General features: G+C 49.4%; 7 protein-coding genes across 7 annotated transcripts; 5 read left to right on the top strand and 2 right to left on the bottom strand.

Annotated features, from left to right (window-relative positions):
* Window positions 1-355: 355 nt before the first annotated feature.
* TERG_03977 (uncharacterized protein) lies at window positions 356-1,990 on the top strand (the record flags this gene model as incomplete). Its single annotated transcript, XM_003234879.1, has 2 exons — window positions 356-532; window positions 605-1,990. The coding sequence occupies 2 exons, from the start codon at window positions 356-358 to the stop codon at window positions 1,988-1,990; spliced, it is 1,563 nt and encodes a 520-aa protein (XP_003234927.1).
* A 1,891-nt stretch (window positions 1,991-3,881) lies between these two features.
* TERG_08801 (uncharacterized protein) lies at window positions 3,882-4,923 on the top strand (the record flags this gene model as incomplete). The annotated part of the gene is made up of 3 exons (XM_003234877.1): window positions 3,882-4,034; window positions 4,104-4,414; window positions 4,467-4,923. The coding sequence occupies 3 exons, from the start codon at window positions 3,882-3,884 to the stop codon at window positions 4,921-4,923; spliced, it is 921 nt and encodes a 306-aa protein (XP_003234925.1).
* A 216-nt stretch (window positions 4,924-5,139) lies between these two features.
* TERG_03975 (uncharacterized protein) lies at window positions 5,140-7,701 on the bottom strand (the record flags this gene model as incomplete). Its single annotated transcript, XM_003234876.2, has 2 exons — window positions 5,140-7,489; window positions 7,569-7,701. The coding sequence occupies 2 exons, from the start codon at window positions 7,699-7,701 to the stop codon at window positions 5,700-5,702; spliced, it is 1,923 nt and encodes a 640-aa protein (XP_003234924.1). The 3' UTR covers window positions 5,140-5,699.
* A 1,071-nt stretch (window positions 7,702-8,772) lies between these two features.
* On the top strand, window positions 8,773-10,186 carry TERG_03974 (uncharacterized protein; the record flags this gene model as incomplete). The annotated part of the gene is made up of 4 exons (XM_003234875.1): window positions 8,773-8,975; window positions 9,196-9,523; window positions 9,600-9,794; window positions 9,857-10,186. The coding sequence occupies 4 exons, from the start codon at window positions 8,773-8,775 to the stop codon at window positions 10,184-10,186; spliced, it is 1,056 nt and encodes a 351-aa protein (XP_003234923.1).
* Window positions 10,187-11,519: 1,333 nt separating this feature from the next.
* Window positions 11,520-12,609, top strand: TERG_03973 (uncharacterized protein; the record flags this gene model as incomplete). The annotated part of the gene is made up of 2 exons (XM_003234874.2): window positions 11,520-12,170; window positions 12,235-12,609. The coding sequence occupies 2 exons, from the start codon at window positions 11,520-11,522 to the stop codon at window positions 12,607-12,609; spliced, it is 1,026 nt and encodes a 341-aa protein (XP_003234922.2).
* Window positions 12,610-12,845: 236 nt separating this feature from the next.
* Window positions 12,846-15,530, bottom strand: TERG_03972 (translation elongation factor G; the record flags this gene model as incomplete). The annotated part of the gene is made up of 1 exon (XM_003234873.1): window positions 12,846-15,530. The coding sequence occupies one exon, from the start codon at window positions 15,528-15,530 to the stop codon at window positions 12,846-12,848; it is 2,685 nt and encodes an 894-aa protein (XP_003234921.1).
* A 558-nt stretch (window positions 15,531-16,088) lies between these two features.
* Window positions 16,089-17,984, top strand: TERG_03971 (uncharacterized protein; the record flags this gene model as incomplete). Its single annotated transcript, XM_003234872.1, has 3 exons — window positions 16,089-16,541; window positions 16,612-17,065; window positions 17,128-17,984. 3 exons carry the CDS (start codon window positions 16,089-16,091, stop codon window positions 17,982-17,984), a joined length of 1,764 nt encoding a protein of 587 aa, XP_003234920.1.
* Between the last annotated feature and the right edge of the window lie 231 nt (window positions 17,985-18,215).

The following is an 18,215-nucleotide window of genomic DNA, read 5'->3' as shown; positions in this document are numbered from 1 at the left end:
ACATCCACGCATCCGATTTGTACATTTATAAGTTGGGTCAGCAAGCCCGACCATTGATGAAGATTAGGCTATAAGAACTTCTTTTCCTTGCGGCTTCTGCAGCAATGTGCTGTTTCCAAGCCTAAAACTGCCCAGGGGTGGTTCTTCTGAGATCCAATCCCATATCCTTCAACTCTTTTCAGCTCCCAAGAGGTTTTAAGGGGCTTAGTGGCTTAGTCGAAATGGCAGTTTTTATAAGAGTCCGCCGTCGTAACTAATGCGCCAGGTATCTTCAATTCGCGAGAATTCAACCGCAGTCTTGATTTCTTCCCGCACTTTTCAGCTTCTCACTATCTCTCTGTGTTCCTTTAGAATCATGTTTGCAAAGACGAACAAGACGAATATTCTCCGTTATGGTTTATTATTCCCCATTGTTTTAATATTCTTCTCCATAAAAAATGAGGTCTTCATCGTGGGACGCTTTCTGTCCCTCCTTGTCTTTGAGATTATCCCAGGGGAGCTGATAACTCAACCCACTTCCAAGCTATCCACGGTATTACCATCATTTATGCCCTGCGGAAAAATAACCGATTAATTAGAAATTGACAAGCATAACTCTCCTTAGGCATTGTCTCTCTTCGACGAACAGATATCTCCATCAGTAACGTTGGACAATACTCTTGCCGGCCTTTTCCGCGAACATGGTGTCTCGGACTCTATAGTCCTAGACATATACAATGGCTATACCTACGTCGATATCCATCCACAGATTCTTCGCGAAACAGTCTATATCCAGGATGAAGATGTTGGCTTTTCGAGCAACAATACGGACGAAGGACTCGAACGATTCCGAACGCTGGTCCTGACTTACAAGACGGTCAAGTTTTTACTGGGACTCGGCCCGATTGACGTATACCTATACCGCCCTGCCAATCTTCCGGCGAACATTGACCGAGTTTTGTCGCCTCTCTCCGCGAATCAACGGCCACAAATCCATTATATAGATTTGAACAAGCATAACGTACAAGATGAGTTGCGACGAGTTACCCATGGGAAGAAGTTATGGTACTATCGACCAAAGTCATATATGCTTGAGTATGATACTTTGGTCCATCCCGATTTCGCATATGAGATCAACGACAAACGCTTCCTTTTGCACCCCAACATTCCAACTCCCGATCTACAGATGGCCCCACTGCAGGGCGAGGATCTGAGCACCTCGGTCCTCTCGACAAGGCCGCTGCCGTTTGTTGTCAAACTGCGTCGTTGCAGCGGGAGTCGGGGAACATGGATTGTCACCAGGGAGGACCAGAGGCAGGAGATGCTCACTGCCATGGCAGAATACCAGGACCGTGGGGTTCCTGACGTCCAGATATCAGAGTTCATACACTCCACGCGACCTCATTATTCAGTGAACTTCTTCGTGGGTGCGGCTGGCCCGTCCAATGCAAGTTCAACCGTGACTTTCCTTGGAGCCACAGAACAGCTCTTCACCCAGTCGGGACGCTGGGCGGGCTCAGTGATTGACTATCGATCACAGAAGCAGATCAAGGAGCAATTAATGGATACCATCAATGCTGTCGCTCGCACCCTGATCGGCTCCTATGTCGGATGGGCGGGGATAGATGTCATTATTGATGCGCATAGTAACCGAACGGTGGTTGTTGACCTCAATGCGCGGTTAACAGGAGGTTTCGTTGTATGCTTACTTTCAACCCATTTCATGAAGGAACGAGGGTTGCCTCTGGCCCAGGCTCAGAGTTTCCACTATGAGGGGAAATCGTCCGATGTTTATACCCTTCTCGCTCCGTTTATTAGCAAGGGACAAGTTATTGTGGCTGCAGCCACGGAGTCCCTGCCCAACAACTCTACCGCGCAGCTAATATTCGGCGGAAAGACTCGAGAAGAGCTTTTTAGTATGCATGCTGCAATTCAAGAGAGATTGAACCGCTGTCTAGATCGTCACGGTACGATTGATTATTCCACAGGGCGCCCTAGCATGAGCGTTTAAATATATAACTAGACCAAAGGAAGCAGCATGTGTTTTGAGTAGACTAACTAGCAATTTTAATGAATGAAAAATGAATGAAATTTCAATAAGAATAGGATATAGAGAAAAATAATAATAATCTACTGTGTGATAGTTTGATGGCGAAGCCCTCCGTAATCTCAACTGATCTAACTGTTAAACCCTGGCGTATATACAGTTGCTCCGTCAAGAGAGGGAAGCTGTGCCGGTCTGTCCACCAATTCCCAGTCTTTTCAGGCCAGATCTCTCGAGATACCCTCTCTTCCCTTTCCATCATGTCGGCCAGTCGGATTCCAAATTCTCGTTCGATAAGTTCCCTTATTTCCCGATGGAGAACTGAACTGGCGGTCGCCCGTCTCTAGTTGTCTTTCACCTTCGGCAATTTTATAACGACAATGCCAGTGGAGTCTCCCATCTACGGCTGATGGAACAGGAGATGAGCGCGATGTCTAGGCACTCATGAGGCCCATATATTGTTGCTTCCAGTGACATAAGAACTTGAAGCCTTGCAATTAAGGCTGCATCATATTGTTGGAATAGCTTTCGGTGATTTCTTGGTATAAAGAGCAGGCAAACTGTTCATCGACTGCAGCGTTGATTAATTGAGACGTCGGTATGTGTTATTCCAGGAGAGTTTGCTTGCTTAGGCCCTTCGCTCCTCTTTGCAGCAGTATCAGACATGATAGATTGTGTGTGATGCGAGAATATCTTTTCAACAGGACGTGGGGGTTGATTTTTATATGCTGCTGCGTCGGGTCAGACTGCTAGTTAGTAGTAGTCCATACATAAATATTGAGCCATGGGCGCCACGAAGCGGGAGCAGATGGCTTCAGCGACTTCTATGCTGAGAGTAGAGAACGTCCATAGCTGTTGGTTAGCTAGTTAAACGCAGATGGCCATTTGGCGCTGATTATCCGATGTGGTATCCTGTCGACGGCGAGCTAACTATCATGCCAGGGAGGCCAAACAGCCATAACCACCCATCCACGCCCACAACCTGGTCAGTAGTTAGTTGACTAGTTGACCGGTATCAGGACAGGGACGTTAGGATCGTGCCTTTACTCTGATGCAGCTGTCTTGTCGCCTATCAACCACCGCTGTCCTTCGACGCTAGGCATGGAATGGAGTATTACTGCACAGCTGACTGAATTCTCGCCCATCCGTCCGCCTAGGCATCAACCAGCTCTCTGCCTGCGGAGATACGAAGCGCCAGGGTCCTATTTTTAGCGGGAGCAGAAGCAATCCGGTCAGCCACAGCGTCGTCAACCTCGCTCTCGTAGGCGCAGCGCAGCCACTTCGGGGGAGTTCGCTATCTGGTATATCCCTGAACGGTCTTCTGCTTGCTCTCCGTGGGTAAGTATGAACAGGATGCTCATCCCATGCCTGCGCCCGGTCATCCTGCAGCATATCTCATGCCGCTGCTGCAACTGTGGACGTCAGTCGCTGTAGCTGTCGCTGTTGATAGTTCATTTGCTGCGTTGGTTGTGGCTGTCTCGGCCCGTCACTATGGAGACTGTAACTGCGCCAAGGTGCTCGCAGGCAAGATGCAAGTGTTATTTTCCTTCCTCCACGCTCGCTCAGCCCCAAGTCTGCCTGTCTATCAGTACAGCGCCAGCTGCCTATCGAGCACCGATATACGCACCGAATAAAAGCGCTGCCTTGTCTGCTTCTGCGTCGTTACCTTCTCTAGTTTAGCATCTTCGTCGGTTCGGCCGAGGTTCTGCCTGTTTACTTTATCTCCATCACTATTTACTCGCGTAAACAACAGCAACCACTAGATATCTACCGCGGCCGGAGACACACCAGAAGACGCCATACACACTTTGAGCCGCCGCGGATAGACAGACTATAGACAGAGGATACAGGGGGAGAGATGCTGAGCCTACCAGATTTTACCAACTCGCGGACAAAGAGCATCATACATGGATTCCAGGCATTCATAATATTCCTAGCATGGGCGATGACAATTGCAGTGTTCACTCAGGCAGGCAAGACCGATGGCAGGACAGTGTACTACTTCATCCTGGTACGTTTGGCGCTCTGTTCCTGATGATTGAAAGCTGTAGACGGAGTACTGACGCTGGGCTGTGGTTAGTGCTGGGTCAGCATCCCCGGGCTCATATACCTGACGGCAGTGCCCATGTGGCCGCGTCTTAGGAAATTCGGAAACGTCTTTGCCTTTGCGTTCGTCGACGGCCTCTTCACTTTGCTCTGGTTTGCGGCCTGGATAGCTACGGCAACATATGTCGGGACGGGTGTAGCTCAGGGTGAGAAAGACAAAGACAACGATAAGAACAAGGACGACAAGGACAAGGGCAAGAAGTCCGGATGTGATGTCTTCGCCTTTGGAAGTCCGACCAAGTGCAGACTAAGCACTGGAACAACTATCCTGGCTGTGTTTGTCTTGTGAGTGTATTGCTTCGCATTCAAAGGGATTTTACCACTAACGAGTTTCCAGTATAATCTTCATTGGCACCACCCTGATCTCCCTACGAAGCGTGATGGAATACCGCCGGACAGGAACGATGCCCTATGACGGCTCGGACCCTACCTTTGCAGCCCACGCTCAAGCAGCGTTCTCCTCAAACGCAGCACCACACGACTTCGACGACGACGACGACAGAGACGCCGAATCCCGAACGGGCCGGTACCACGGCGGACCTCCATCCCGCCAAAATGACGAGGACGCCTACGCTCTCCTGCATAACAGCGAGGTAGACGATTTGGGTCCCCACGGCAGCCATCGTCCTCCGCCCTCTTACGATCCCACTGCTTCCAATGTTAGCAGCCTACCACCTAGATTAAGTCCTATCCCACCAGCAGGCAGTTCGTTGAGTGATTATGACACCAGCTACGGAGGAGCATACGGTGGGCACCGATCAGAAGTATCCGGCGACTACTCCTATAACCGATAAAACTCTTATCCTCGCCCTTTAGTTCGACATGTATAGGTTTGTTTAGCTTTTTTTTTTTTCCCTTTTGCTCCTTGTTTCTATAAAAATTTTGAAGTAATACCTTCTACCTACCAAGCGTATGTACCTGGCATTTCTGTTTTCATATGACCTGCTTTTCTCCTATACATTGCTTTACTCTTCTCAACAATGATGGGAAATAGGAGGGGACTCATGAATGGGGAGGCGCTGTTCTCAATGGATTTTCTATATATGATTTTTTCTCCCTTTCCTGTTTCCTTGCAAGAGAGATGCTATGCTACTAGAACGCTGGCTATTTTATGTACTGTTTGGTCCGGAATGAGATGCCTGATTTTCCTCTTTGGTTTCAAGCTTGTTATACCCCCTGTGAAGTGTTTGTTCATTTATATAATTGAAGTGATGAAGATCGTACAGGAGAGTAACCTTGGATTCCATATCCAAGTCTCAATCTTTGCTTTTTCACTTTGCCATTTTACATGAGCGAAACGTAGTTATCGAATGCATTCTTAGTCAGTGTCAAACCCCATAAAGTACAAAAGAACATCAGGTACAAAAAGCGGAAGAAAGAAACAAAGAAATGATCAGATATGGTACAGACACAGTTCAAGTCATAATATTTTTTTTATTTTCAGCCATTTTCTTCCTTTTTCCCTTCTATCAGGTTCATATCGAGTAAAAGGCCACACCAAACGAAATCAAAGTGAGAAAGTAGAGTAGAAAATATTGAAATAAGGGAGAAAGGCAAGACTTGATATAGTCTAGTCATCGAAACCTTCATCGTCCCAGTGGTAAAAGTCTTCAGGGGCAGGAGCTTCATCTTCACCTTCATCAATTAGGTGCTCCTTGAGAATTGGATGTGGGAGGCCCAAACGATCCATATGTTCGCACTGAAGCTTCATGGCGTACTTAAAGAAGTTCTTCTGTCCCTTCTTGATAGTCTCAATATCACGTTCGGTTAAGGGGCGCTTAGTACGTGGATGCTTTTCAAGTGGAACGCCGCGTTCGAGTAGGATATTGGTGTAGTTCCTATTAGGCTCTAAGTAAGGAGAGACCTTTTTGTATTTGCCGAATGGGTCGACGGTAACTCGTTGGCGTTTAATGCGAGTTTCATCAGTGAGAGGAACGTAGGTATGAGGCTTTGCTGGGTAAATGTCTGGCTTCTTCGCTTTCTCACTATTTTGCAGCTTTAAAAGTGGGAAAGGGCCCTCTTTCTCGCAGGTTTTAGAAGATGGTAAAAGATTACTAAAGGCAGTCTTGGCCTTTTTAGTTGGGCGAGGAGTGTTTTCGCGTTCATTGCGAGATAGTTGGTTCTGAGGAGAGGGAGACTCAGGGTCGGCAATGTCCTCGTATCGACGCTTGGGGTTGATAAGAGCTGAATGTGTGGATGAGGAGGTGGAAGATGATATACGCTTAAGAGAAGTAGGAGACTCTGCATGCTTCATGGGCCGGCGTGATAAATTGGTATCCTTATCTTGAGAATGAGGGGGACATGGAGTAGTAAAGATATGCTCGTTCTTAATAAATTCTACTTCGGATTGGGCCTGAATATTAGAGGTTAAGATTGGTTTAGGAGTGCCAACAATCTGGGCCTGGGGAACAGCGTTATTTTGAGCTTGGGTATAATTATCAGTGTCAAAAGCATAGTCGGCAATGCCCTCGAGGAGAACACGAGCATATTCCAGAGTTTCTTCACGGGTGAGCTGAGGAGAAGGACACATTTCCCTAGCTGATGTCTCATGAAATCTAGAGTGATCAGGTTTGGTTGGAGTAGTATGAGAGCTGGAGTTGGCATGCTGTGCATCATGGTATTGATAATCACTAGGAACCCAACGGTTGTAGATATCATTGGCAGTATCTGCCATCTGCTTTTTATCGATTGAGTGACATTGAATTAAAGGAGCTACAACCTGTGCAATAAGAGCATGGTTGACTTCGTCGACAGTGCAGCGGTGCTTATAAGCAAAGTCCTCATAAGGAAAGCTCGAGACGATTGTGTTTGCAAGGTCACTGAAGAAAGATGGAGGGAACTGATCAGGATTGGTAGTGGAGTCGCCATTTCCAGCGACGATCCAGACTCTGACGATATGCCCATTCTTCCCAACCAAGCAGATCTTCAGCCGTATTGCCGGTGGGAGATTGTTCATGGATAGTAGCGTGGACTGAGCAGGTGCTGTCTGGGTCTGACTTGAGGTAGGGTCGAGCTCATATTCGGAGCGAGTAGCCTGTCCAGAGCCAGAAGAGGCCGAGGAATGGGATGACCCAGAACCGGAGGCGGAGGCGGCAGAAGATTCGGAGACAGGGGCAGCCTGGGAGGCAGGAACAGAGCTCAAGTCAACGATGTGGCCGGTCTGGGCGGCAGGGGGGAAGAATGGGCCAGCAGAGACGGACTCTGCAGCCGAAGGCTGCCCGGAGGAAGACTGGTAGGCGGCCGGGAAAGGAATCAGAGGAGCCACCCCTCCAAGGCCAGCGGCCGAAGTTGCCAGCATCTCGTGGGCGGCCAAGCCCGTGTAGAAGGGCTGGCTGAGATAGCTGGTGCCCTGGTAAAAGGCTGAAAAAAAAAAAAAAAAAAGAAAAAAAAATTAGTATCAGATCTTCAGCTATATACTGCAGCGAACGTTGGAGCTTACATCTTGGAGTATCGAGACGATACTCGCCCAGCTGAGGCCCGGGAGCAGCCTCGGGGTTCAACGAGTTGATCCCGACAATCTGGACGTCGTCATCCTCGTCGTCGTCCACTACGTAGTAGTGGCACCGAGACATGTCTTCGGCGGATGGATATCTGGTAGTCTGCTGATGCTAGGCTTTTGAAGCTGGATGCTGCCTTCTGGCTGTCAAGTAGTTCTTGCTTCTTGCTGCAAAGGGGAAGGGGAATATAGGAGGGAGGATGGTGAGAGTAAAGAGGACGAAGAAGAGAGAGGAAGAAGAGAAAAGAAAAAAATACAGTCCCAGCCTCTTTTCAGCTGCTTGATAAAGGGGCGGCTGGCAACACAGCAGAGTCTATCAGTCCATTGTTAGTCTAGTGTTGTTGAGTGTCCTATTGTGAAGAATTTTCCAGCAGGATAAGGCCAGCAGAACACAGCTAAGCACACTAGTAGCTAATGAGTCACTCAGTGATATATATGTGGTATAATAGTATTGAGCATTTAGGTATATCTTTGTGATATGTGCTCTCTATAGTGATAGCCACACTTGGGGTATTGATAGAGCACACAGTGACAAGCAAAACTAGCTCACACATAGACATTGTATAGATAGACAGATAATAGTCACAGCAAGATAGATAGATGTTAATACCATCTACAACCAATGCCTTTGCTGCTGTCTATACTACTATCTATACTGCAGTTTCTTTGCTGCCTCTCTTGCTGCCTCAACGATGCGCACTAGCTCCACTGTCTTCTAGTAGATACTACTAGGCCTCTATCTCCTTGTTTATTGATATTATCATCATCATCTTCTTCTTCTCTTTATCTGTAGTGTTGTTGTGTTGACGTTGTTGTTGATATTCAAGTCTGTGTTGTGGCTACTTTATTTCGACGTCGTTTTATCCCAAAACGGCTAGCCTCCTCCTTTTCCAACCTCCGGCTTTCTTTTTCTTTTCTGCTTCTTTTCTTTTTCTTCTTCTTCTTCTTCCTCTTCTTCTGCTTCTTCTTCCATCTCAACCAGACTCAAGATAGGACAAGCACAACAACTCATCTCTCGGATCTCCGTTTCTCAGTATCTAGGGCACCAAGCGACCCTTCCATCCCCCCTCTTCAAGTCCCCAAGGAGGCAGCTTTTGCCATTCAACTTCGACATCTCCGCAAAGTCCTCTCAACCAAGCGAACGATCATGTCTTCTGCTGTCAATGAACTTGCCGATACCATGGCCTCCGTCACCGTCAACGAGGCCAACGGTGCTGCCCCGGCTGCTGCCGCTGCCAACCCAGACCCGTCCACCATCAGCGCAGACGAGGGCCGCCGTTTGTACATTGGGAACCTCGCGTATGCGACCACCGAGGGGGAACTCAAGGACTTCTTCCAGGGCTTCAATGTGTGAGTCTCGCCCTGCGTCAGGGGGCCACAAGCGAGCAGGCCGAGAAGGAGAGCAGGCGGCAGCTACATTGTGGGAATTTGCTGTGTTCTGCCCCCTCCTCTTTTTCCAGCTAATTGGGCACTGGCTCGGTCGACCGCTTGTCCGCTTGTCCGCCCGGCGCCCTCTACCTTGTTAAGTTTATTATTTTCCTCTGGCCGCCTACTAACACTGATGATCTAGAGAGAGCACCTCTATCCCTGTGAATCCTCGCACTGACCGCCCTGTTGGCTACGCCTTTGTCGACCTTGCCACCGCTCAGGAGGCTCAGGATGCTATTGCTGCTCTGACCGGCAAGGAAATCCTCGAGCGTAAGGTCTCCGTCCAGCTTGCTCGCAAGCCCGATGAGCAGAAGCAACTGAAGGAGCAGAAGGAGCAGAAGGACAAGGAAGCTGGTGCCAGCGGTAACGAGGGCACCAGTGGCACAGAGGGACGCAAGAGGTCCTCCAACCGCGGCCGCGGACGTGGCCGGGGTCGTGGCCGTGGCGGCCGTCTCGGTCGTGGCGGACGTGTACGTTTTTTCTACACCGGTCTTTCGTTTCTGTACTTTTTTTTCCATTTGCTTACGAGTGTTATTATATTTCTAGAAGACTGAAGAAGGCCACCCTGAAGGGGAGTCTGCCGAGCAGGCTGGCCTGAACGAAGTCACCAACGCCGACGGAGAAGCCCAGGAACAAAAGGGCCGTCGTCCTCGTGTCCGCCGTGGTCCTCCAGAGGATGGCATTCCTTCCAAGACCAAGGTCATGGTTGCCAACCTCCCATACGATCTTACCGAAGAAGGCGTAAGTCCATCAGCTCACTATACCGACAAACTGTTCTCGTACCGTATGCTGACCCTGAACAGTTGAAGGAGCTCTTTGCTGCCTACGAGCCAGTTTCCTCGAAGATCGCCCTCCGCCCCATCCCCCACTTCATGGTCAAGAAGCTCCAGGCCCGTGGTGAAGCCCGCAAGGGCCGTGGCTTCGGTTTCGTCACCCTTGGATCTGAGGCCCTCCAGATGAAGGCCGTCCAGGAGATGCACGGTAAGGATGTCAATGGTCGTGAGATCGCTGTCAAGGTCGCTATCGACAGCCCCGGAAAGGAAGACGAAGTCCCAGAGGGCCAGGCTGATGAACCAGCTGACGCTCCTGCTGCTGACTCTTCCGAGGCTGCCGCTGCCCCGACCACCGCTTAAACAACACATACAAAAAACACACACACAAAAACTCACTCTTTGAGCAAAATCAGAGAGATCCAGCAGTCTCGTGTCTACAGACTGGATGAGTCTTTGGAAGTATTCGGCATTGCTTATCTGATCAATATCCTACCTCGAAAAAAAAAAAAAAAATATCACACAACGCACAATTATCACTAAAAATTTCAAAGTACCGATCCATGTTTGGCATTTTTTAGCAGCTCCTTCGGGCCATCGTCAACACGGTATCCCATCGAGCCGCCTGTTTGGAAGGTCGATCACCGTATCATCTCGCTTGCGAGTTGATCAACCCGACACCTATATCCTATCCTCTCTTTCTCACTCCCCCCATGGCTGTGCCCAGCCGCTTTACGATGTATTTTAGACACAAAAATTTCGATTAAGGAAACGAATTTATGGATCTATTATATATCATCTTCTAGTTTTCCTTGCAGTCTTAGTCTCTTTTCTGGTGATTTTCTTTTCTCATCCCGTAGTCCGTGTCTGCATGCGCCCGACTGTCGTGTGCGGCCTCCTTTCGATCAAGCCACATAGTTAGCGAACTGCAGCCAAAATCCTGCAGAGACAACACCAACGGGAACCTCGAGGATCTCTTAACTGCTCGCTGCAACTACAGCAGCCCTCTCCGGATTCTCCACGCAGCACTACGAGGGCACCAAGGCTTCAACGGCCTTTGTCTCCGTCGGTTCGAGTGGAGTCTTCCCGTCCCACTGTGAGAGGCCGCCTGCTCGAAGAAACGGGACTCCCAAGCGCCGACCTGCAGCCAACTTACACCAACTCCAGCTTCACGCTGCCAACGCTCGCTCATAACCGTGTCTTCACTTATACTCTGATTGCGTCTAGCTCTGCCATTTGAATCGGTGTCGGTTCACCATGTCGAAGCCGTGGGAAGTCGACCTAGAGACAAGGAGTAAGGTAATTATGCACCCAACCTCACGCTACACGGCACACATCACACATTCTCCCACGCCCTTAGTTATCTACGCCATGGAATAAAAGGACTAGACTGACGGCAGCTCTATTGATCGTAAATATAGCTCCAGATCATCCAGAAAACCAACGGGAACGATCGATGTTGCGACTGTGGCGCTCCCTCCCCGCAATGGGTACGATAACCACCTCTGTCCCTTATTGAATTCCTGGCCACCGCTGCATTATTCCAAACGAAGGCACTTACAAAGACTGCTTCTAACATGATATCTGCATTCACTGCTCCCAGGCGTCGCCTAAATTCGGAACGTTCATATGTCTCAATTGCGCCGGCATCCATCGCGGCCTTGGAGTCCACATCTCCTTTGTCCGCAGCATAACCATGGACGCCTTCAAACTCGCTGAGATCCAACGCATGGAGAACGGAGGCAACGAGCCCTGGAAACAGTTCTTTGACGCACATTCACTCACTCTCGCAGAGGGCAGGACCTTCGAGGACTCCACCGTGAAAGAACGGTATAGCGGCGAGGTAGGCGAGGAGTGGAAGGAGAGGTTATCCGCGAAAGTCGAAGGGAGGGAATACGTGCCTGTGCCGAAGACGGAAGTTAAGAAAAAAAGCGCCACAGACAACAAACTGCCGGGTGGTGGGTTGTCACGGTCAAACACTACGACGCCCAGGGGGTTTGGGAATGATTCGCGAGAACCACTTTCCAGATCAAAGTCAGCTACCGGCCAACTGAGCAAAAAGGAACAGAATGAGGCGTATTTTGCGAAGATGGGAGGTGTCAATGCCTCGAGATCGGAAGGCTTGCCTCCCTCTGAGGGCGGGAAGTATACCGGTTTCGGTGGAGGGATGCCAGTGGACTCATCCTCGTCAAGGCCCGGTGGTGGTGCAGGTGGGATTCCAGGATTGGATGATTTCCAATCTGATCCTGTTGCGGCGTTGACGAAGGGATTCGGATGGTTCACTACTACCGTTGGAAGGAGTGCGAAGACCGTGAATGATACATACATTCAACCCGCTGCAAAGACAGTGCGTATTCTACCGTACTCCTTTTTCTTTTCCTAGACACTGCTTACTGACTGTAACTTCTTAGCTTGCGGAATCAGATCTTGCAGCCCAGGCTCGTCTTGCTGCTACAGAAGTCGGCCGGAACATACAGACAGGCACCCGTACAGCCGCAGACTCATTCAATCGCTTCGTAGAAGGAAGTGATGGCCCAGCTGGCGGCCCTCATCGTACAACAGGCTCTGCGTCAGCTTCATCCAGAGGGTTTGAACCTGAGCGAAAAGATTTCTGGGACAGCTTTGCTGCTCTTGGAGATGAGAGGGATAGGCAAAGGCATGGTGCTGGCTCTTCCTCCGGCTCGGGAGCTATCGGCACTGGAACGATGAAGAAGAATGATTCGAGCTCTATCAAGCCTACTTCCTCGTCGGTGTCAAAGGATGATGGATGGGATGATAATTGGTAGGTTAAGCGCACTAGATATCTAGAGGGTTGGGGGATCGATGATTTGCATATAACGAACATTTTTCTTTTTCGCTCATATATATCGGATATAATGACTACTTTTCCTTGTTCATTTCAATTGGGCGGCTGGTTTATGCATTGATGGTGAATTCTTCTATCAAACGCTCTATATTCTTGCTACATCGTACATTTACATTTCTTAGATATCTTACAAATCCCATATATTTCCAGCATCTTCTATATCCCTCGGATCTCAGCCAATATAGCCTTCTCTCTCTGGCTGCCCATCTTCTCAAATCTATCAACGCTCATGACGAAAGTCCCTCTTCCGCCAGTAATACTCCTTAAGTGTTTCAAATATCCCACCATTTCCTTCAACGGGACTTTTGCAGATATAGTTCTAGACTGGTTTGTTGCTGATAAGGATGCCGACACACTCTGGTTGGACGAGGGCTCGAATGGATCTCTCGGAGCATATATCTTGGACACATCAACGGTGTTCGATTCCTCTGACTCCGTAGATGGAGAAGAAGAAGCGTCATCGTCAAGTGAAACGACATGTCCTCCGCGCGACGATGAGATATCATGTACTACAGAACCTAGCGCTGATTCCTGAACACTGATCGAGACATTCATGACTGGTTCCATCAGACCTGATGAAGAAGACACTTCCCTCAGCGCAAATTGAGTAGCAAGTCTTGCTGCCGCCGAAATGGCGGACGCAGTTGTCTCGGTCCCAAAGAGATGTTGTTCGAGGTCGAGCCTTAGTTTCACGTCAACGCCATGAAGGGGGAATTGGTACTTTGGTCCACGGGCGAGGGCAGCCAGGCCTCCCGCATAAAGGGCATTTTTAACTATGTCAATCGACAAATGTGCTGGAAACATATCGTCTGCCTGTTTACCTTTCTTTTCTCCTATGTTGGGCAGTTCAATGGTGATTCGGTTGCCATCCACAGTTTGTGTGTAGACATGGTCATCTCTGTTTTGCTGCGGTTCTTGCTCTTCAGCAAGGGGTTCCACAATAGCTTCGCAACCTGCCTTTCCCTTTCTCCCGGCAATTTCTTTATCGAATACCTTCGAGGTCGTTGAAGATGTCCCGGTGATGCATTCACGATACCCAATTTCAATGTTCCCCATAGACGCCTTTGCCTTGAAGTCGCCTACTAGTCTATCGCGGGCAATTTCAAGATGAAGCTCGCCCATACCACTGAGCAGAGTTTGGCCAGAATCTTCATCTTGCGTAACTCGCAAACTAGGGTCTTCTCGTAAAAGGAGTGCTAGGCAAGTCTGTAGGTTCTTCTCCTCGCTGAGACTATGAGGTTCAACACTGGAGAAAAACACAGGAGGAGGAACATTGATAGGGCGCAGCTGTAATGTGTTTAAGGGCTCAGGCGGACTCTGCTTGTTTCCAGCGTATGAAATCAGTGTATCTCCCGTCCGAGCATATTTCAACCCGACAAAGACGGCAATATGGCCAGCAGATACGGATTCTTGTTCAACAGCGTCTGAAGCGTACATCTTGAGGAGACGAGGTACTCGCTCGGAGATCTGGAGGTTTGTGTTGAATAGTAGTGCATTCCTATGCAGTATCCCCGAATAAATGCGCGCATAAACAAGGACGCCTCTCTTTGCGTCACTAACGACCTTGAAAGCTAGTGCGCAAGCTTCAAGCTTTTGAAGAGATGTTGCCGGCTTTGACCTTGGGATCACTCCCTTCTTCCCCTTTTGGCTGCCTGATGAGGTTCCTACCATAGCTTTCCCTTCAAGGTATTCATTCAACCCGCATCTGACGTTATTGATGCTAATCTCTGGATCCGGCCGCTCCAATGGACTCGGAAGTAAGTTCACTACTGCATCAAGTAACGGCTGAACACCGATATTTCTGAAGCTGGCACCTGCAAACGTGGGAATGATCTTATTTTCAATGTCTCCCAGTAGACAGCGACGGAGACTCTCGAGGATCTCTATAGGCTTGACCGCCAGATGGTCTTCATCATGCTCCAGAAAGTTTTCCACCATAGTATCGTCATGCTCGCTCAGAAGCTCAACCAGTGCAATCCTGGCCTTTTTCAACTCGTCTGCAAATTGTCTGTCAGACTGTTCTAGTGTAGATAGGTTTGAGACAGATATCTTTTTGCCATCCCCTCCAAGTTCCCAAAGCAGTCCTTGAAGGGAGATAACGTCTCCAACCCCCTGCAGTTTACCATCACCTCCCTCGAACCAGGGAATTTGACAGACTGCTGGCCACCCCCCAAGCCGGGCACCAATTTCCTTTATAGTCCTGCCAAACGCAGCGCCTTCTCGGTCCAGTTTATTGACAAAGGCGATCCTGGGGATGCCGTATGTCGATGCTTGACGCCAAACTTGCTCGGTTTGCGCTTCAACTCCAGCAACTCCATCCAGAATACAAACTGCTCCATCCAGGATTCGAAGCGACCGTAGCACCTCAAACGTAAAATCGGCATGTCCAGGGGTATCAATCAAGTTAATCGTATGGGGAACAGCCGACCTCGGTAATCTTTTCTTGTCCACATCTTCTAGGGTTAAGCTGTTGGATGATTCCTCTTGCTGCGGAGGCCAGTAGAAAGTAATTGCAGCGGACTGGATTGTGATACCTCGAGCTCTCTCCGCTGGCAGGAAATCCGTTACGGTAGAGCCATCATCCACATCGCCGATTCTCCGTGTAAAACCACTATAATACAGCATTCGTTCCGTTGTAGTTGTTTTCCCAGCATCAATATGCGCTATTATCCCAATGTTTCTTGTTCTATTGAGATCTTCCACATTCCCACCAGGCACTGCTGTCGAGTATCTCCTCAGCAGAGATGCTCGAGATAGCCATTTTGGTGCACCAGCCCGACAGGTCGGCAGCAAGAACCACCTCGAAAAGGTAGTCCCTAGCGGTAACACAGCTATAGTCATACCCAATGGCTCACGGCGTTGACGCCGGCTTCCAGTCCATGTATAGGGTCGAAGGTAACAAGTCTTGAAAGCAAGTCTGGTTAGTTACCCGTAACTAACTACCGCGTCAATTGAGGTCGAAATCCTCCCTGGCTATATCATAATATCACCGGATCAATAGAACAGCACTTAATCGTTCAATATCAATGCATCCATAATGTATTCTTTGAGTGACGATATTTTGCAGTTCGCGACGAGAATTGATAGCCAGCTGACTAGGGCGGCGAACCTGGACCAACCACGCACTTTTCTCCAACGCCTCGATGAACCACCGAGAACTAGGTAGTTAGTTAACCAACCAAGCGAACATCCAGCTACAGACAAACTTCTGACCTGCGGTTTGATCCCAAGTCTCTGCAAACAAAAGGGCAAACGAGGCTTCCGCCGTATACACCCTCATCTGGAAGTGCAAAGCCTTGTTCCTCGACAGCGTATCTGCCTGGTTCTCTGGCCCCGAGTCGTTCGCGACAGTTATCCAACGCCCACTACTCCACCTTGGACAGTCCAGCAGCTGCCAGCATGGACTACTCCTCGATAACTAACGATCCTGATCCTACCGACTCGTCACCATGGGGCTCTACCTCTCCACGAGCTGCACGGCCATTTTCTGCCAGCAGTGACGTCCCTCCAGCGTTCCCCTCGCAGCATCAATCGCCCTATACCACCGACCAAGAAGGACCATACCAGCACAACGGCGAAGGGAGCGAGAGAGTTCACTCTCCAGGTGTATCGGATCATCCTGCGGATTCTCATCCTGTAGGTTCTCCTGAGGCACAAGCAGCATACCGGCATGACAGCCAACATCAGCAGGAGTACAGGCAGCAACAGCAACGATCGCAGGCTCCATCGAGATATCAAACCGGAGCTCGACAGCAGGCTAGACCAAATGCACCTAAGTATAAACTACAGGCTAAGGTTACGGCACTGGAACGCACAGGGAAGAGAGACCCTGTAATTCGATTTGATGTTCACGTATGTTACCCTCCGAGCGGTAGCTTGATTATCGTGAGGTTGCCATGACTGACCACTCCATTCTTAATAGACGAATATCCCTAAGTTCCGAACTACACAGTTCCGAGATGTCCGGAGAACTCACTCTGAATTTATCAAGCTTGGAGATCACCTAATATCGTCGAATCCAGAGGCGTTGGTGCCTGCTGTCCCCCCTCCGCTTACTCCCGCTGGCGCTGGTACCGAAGAAGACGAGGTACGCGTTAAGGCTTCGATGCAACGATGGCTCAACTATGTATGCAGCAATGATGTTTTAATGGTCGACGACGAAATGATCCTTTTCGTCGAGAGCGATTCCGGGTACAGCCCCGTCGTCCGGATGAAGCAGCCTGCCACCGGCGTACGACGGAAGGTTCTAAAGCAATTTGCACCACCTCCTGATGATACACCAGAGCTGCACGATGCACGTCCAGTGGTAAAGCTGTTCTACCTTGGGACCATGGAGGCTGGTCAGAAGGTAGACCGGGTAGTAAAGGCTAGAAGAGGTACGGAACTTCGAGATGAAAATCACCAATTATTTATACAACGCTAACCACTATGAGAATAGCACTTGCTCTTGCGGAGTCTGACCTTGGAGTCAAACTTGGACAAATGCATGTTCAAGAGACTCATGCTGGGCTTGCCAATGCCTACAAGAAGCTCGGCAAAATTATTCAAACCACCGGAGACTACCATGCTGCTCAGGGCACCGCTGAAGCCACCACTCTAGGCGATCCTTTGAACTACCACTCGTCGGACGCTTTCATCGTGAAGGAAACACTAACGAATCGACATATCCTACTTCGTGAATTGATTCAGGCGCAGCAAACGGCTAGCAGTAAGCGAGCCGCAGCAGACCGCCTGAAAGCCAGCACCTCCGTACGCCCTGATAAGGTGGACGAAGCCATAAGCGCCCTAGATGATGCTCGAGGCCACGAGGAATACTTATTGAAGAAAACCCAGCGGGTTACTAACAATCTCCTACAGGAGAAGCGCCGCTGGTTCAATCGAACCGCAAACGATCTACTACTCAGTCTCCGCGAATATACTCTCCGAGAGATCGAGGCTGAACGCAGAACCTTGAGCACCCTAGAGAGTGTTCGTGCAGATATCCGCTCCATTGACTCTTCCGGAGGTTTGAGTCGTTTGGGCCGTGAGTCCCACCCAGCTGCTAGACGAGCAAGCCTGGCTTCTAGCCAGGGTCCGAAGGGAGATGCATGGAGCGGTGTCGCTCGTCGTGGGGACAGTCTAAGCAGGAGTATCAGCGGAAGTTTCGTGGCTCCGGTGCCAGAGGTTGATGATGACGTAAATGGAACTATCCACGGAACAGGCAGAAGATCCCGCAGTGGAACCATCATGGAGGAAGACGACGACCGGGTCGATGCTAAAAATGCTGCCAGTCGACTGGCTGCCAGTACGTTCTAGATAACGGCTTTAAAAAAAATACTGCTTGTCTATAGGTCCCAACATAGCTACTGTGTGCTATTATTGTACTAGCTGGCGCAAATAGTTTAATTGCAAGTTTTTTATACATCTTCTGCGGATGTGATGAGTGATGAATCCGGCTGCTATTTTGAGCATCGTATTATGGGACATATTTCAAATGAACTCCAACTATGCATCAACTAATCCAAAGGCACCAGACAACGACGTCCC

Source organism: Trichophyton rubrum (assembly GCF_000151425.1).
Source record: "Trichophyton rubrum CBS 118892 genomic scaffold supercont2.4, whole genome shotgun sequence".
Lineage (NCBI taxonomy): Eukaryota > Fungi > Ascomycota > Eurotiomycetes > Onygenales > Arthrodermataceae > Trichophyton > Trichophyton rubrum.
This window is presented reverse-complemented; position numbering and strand designations above follow the sequence as displayed.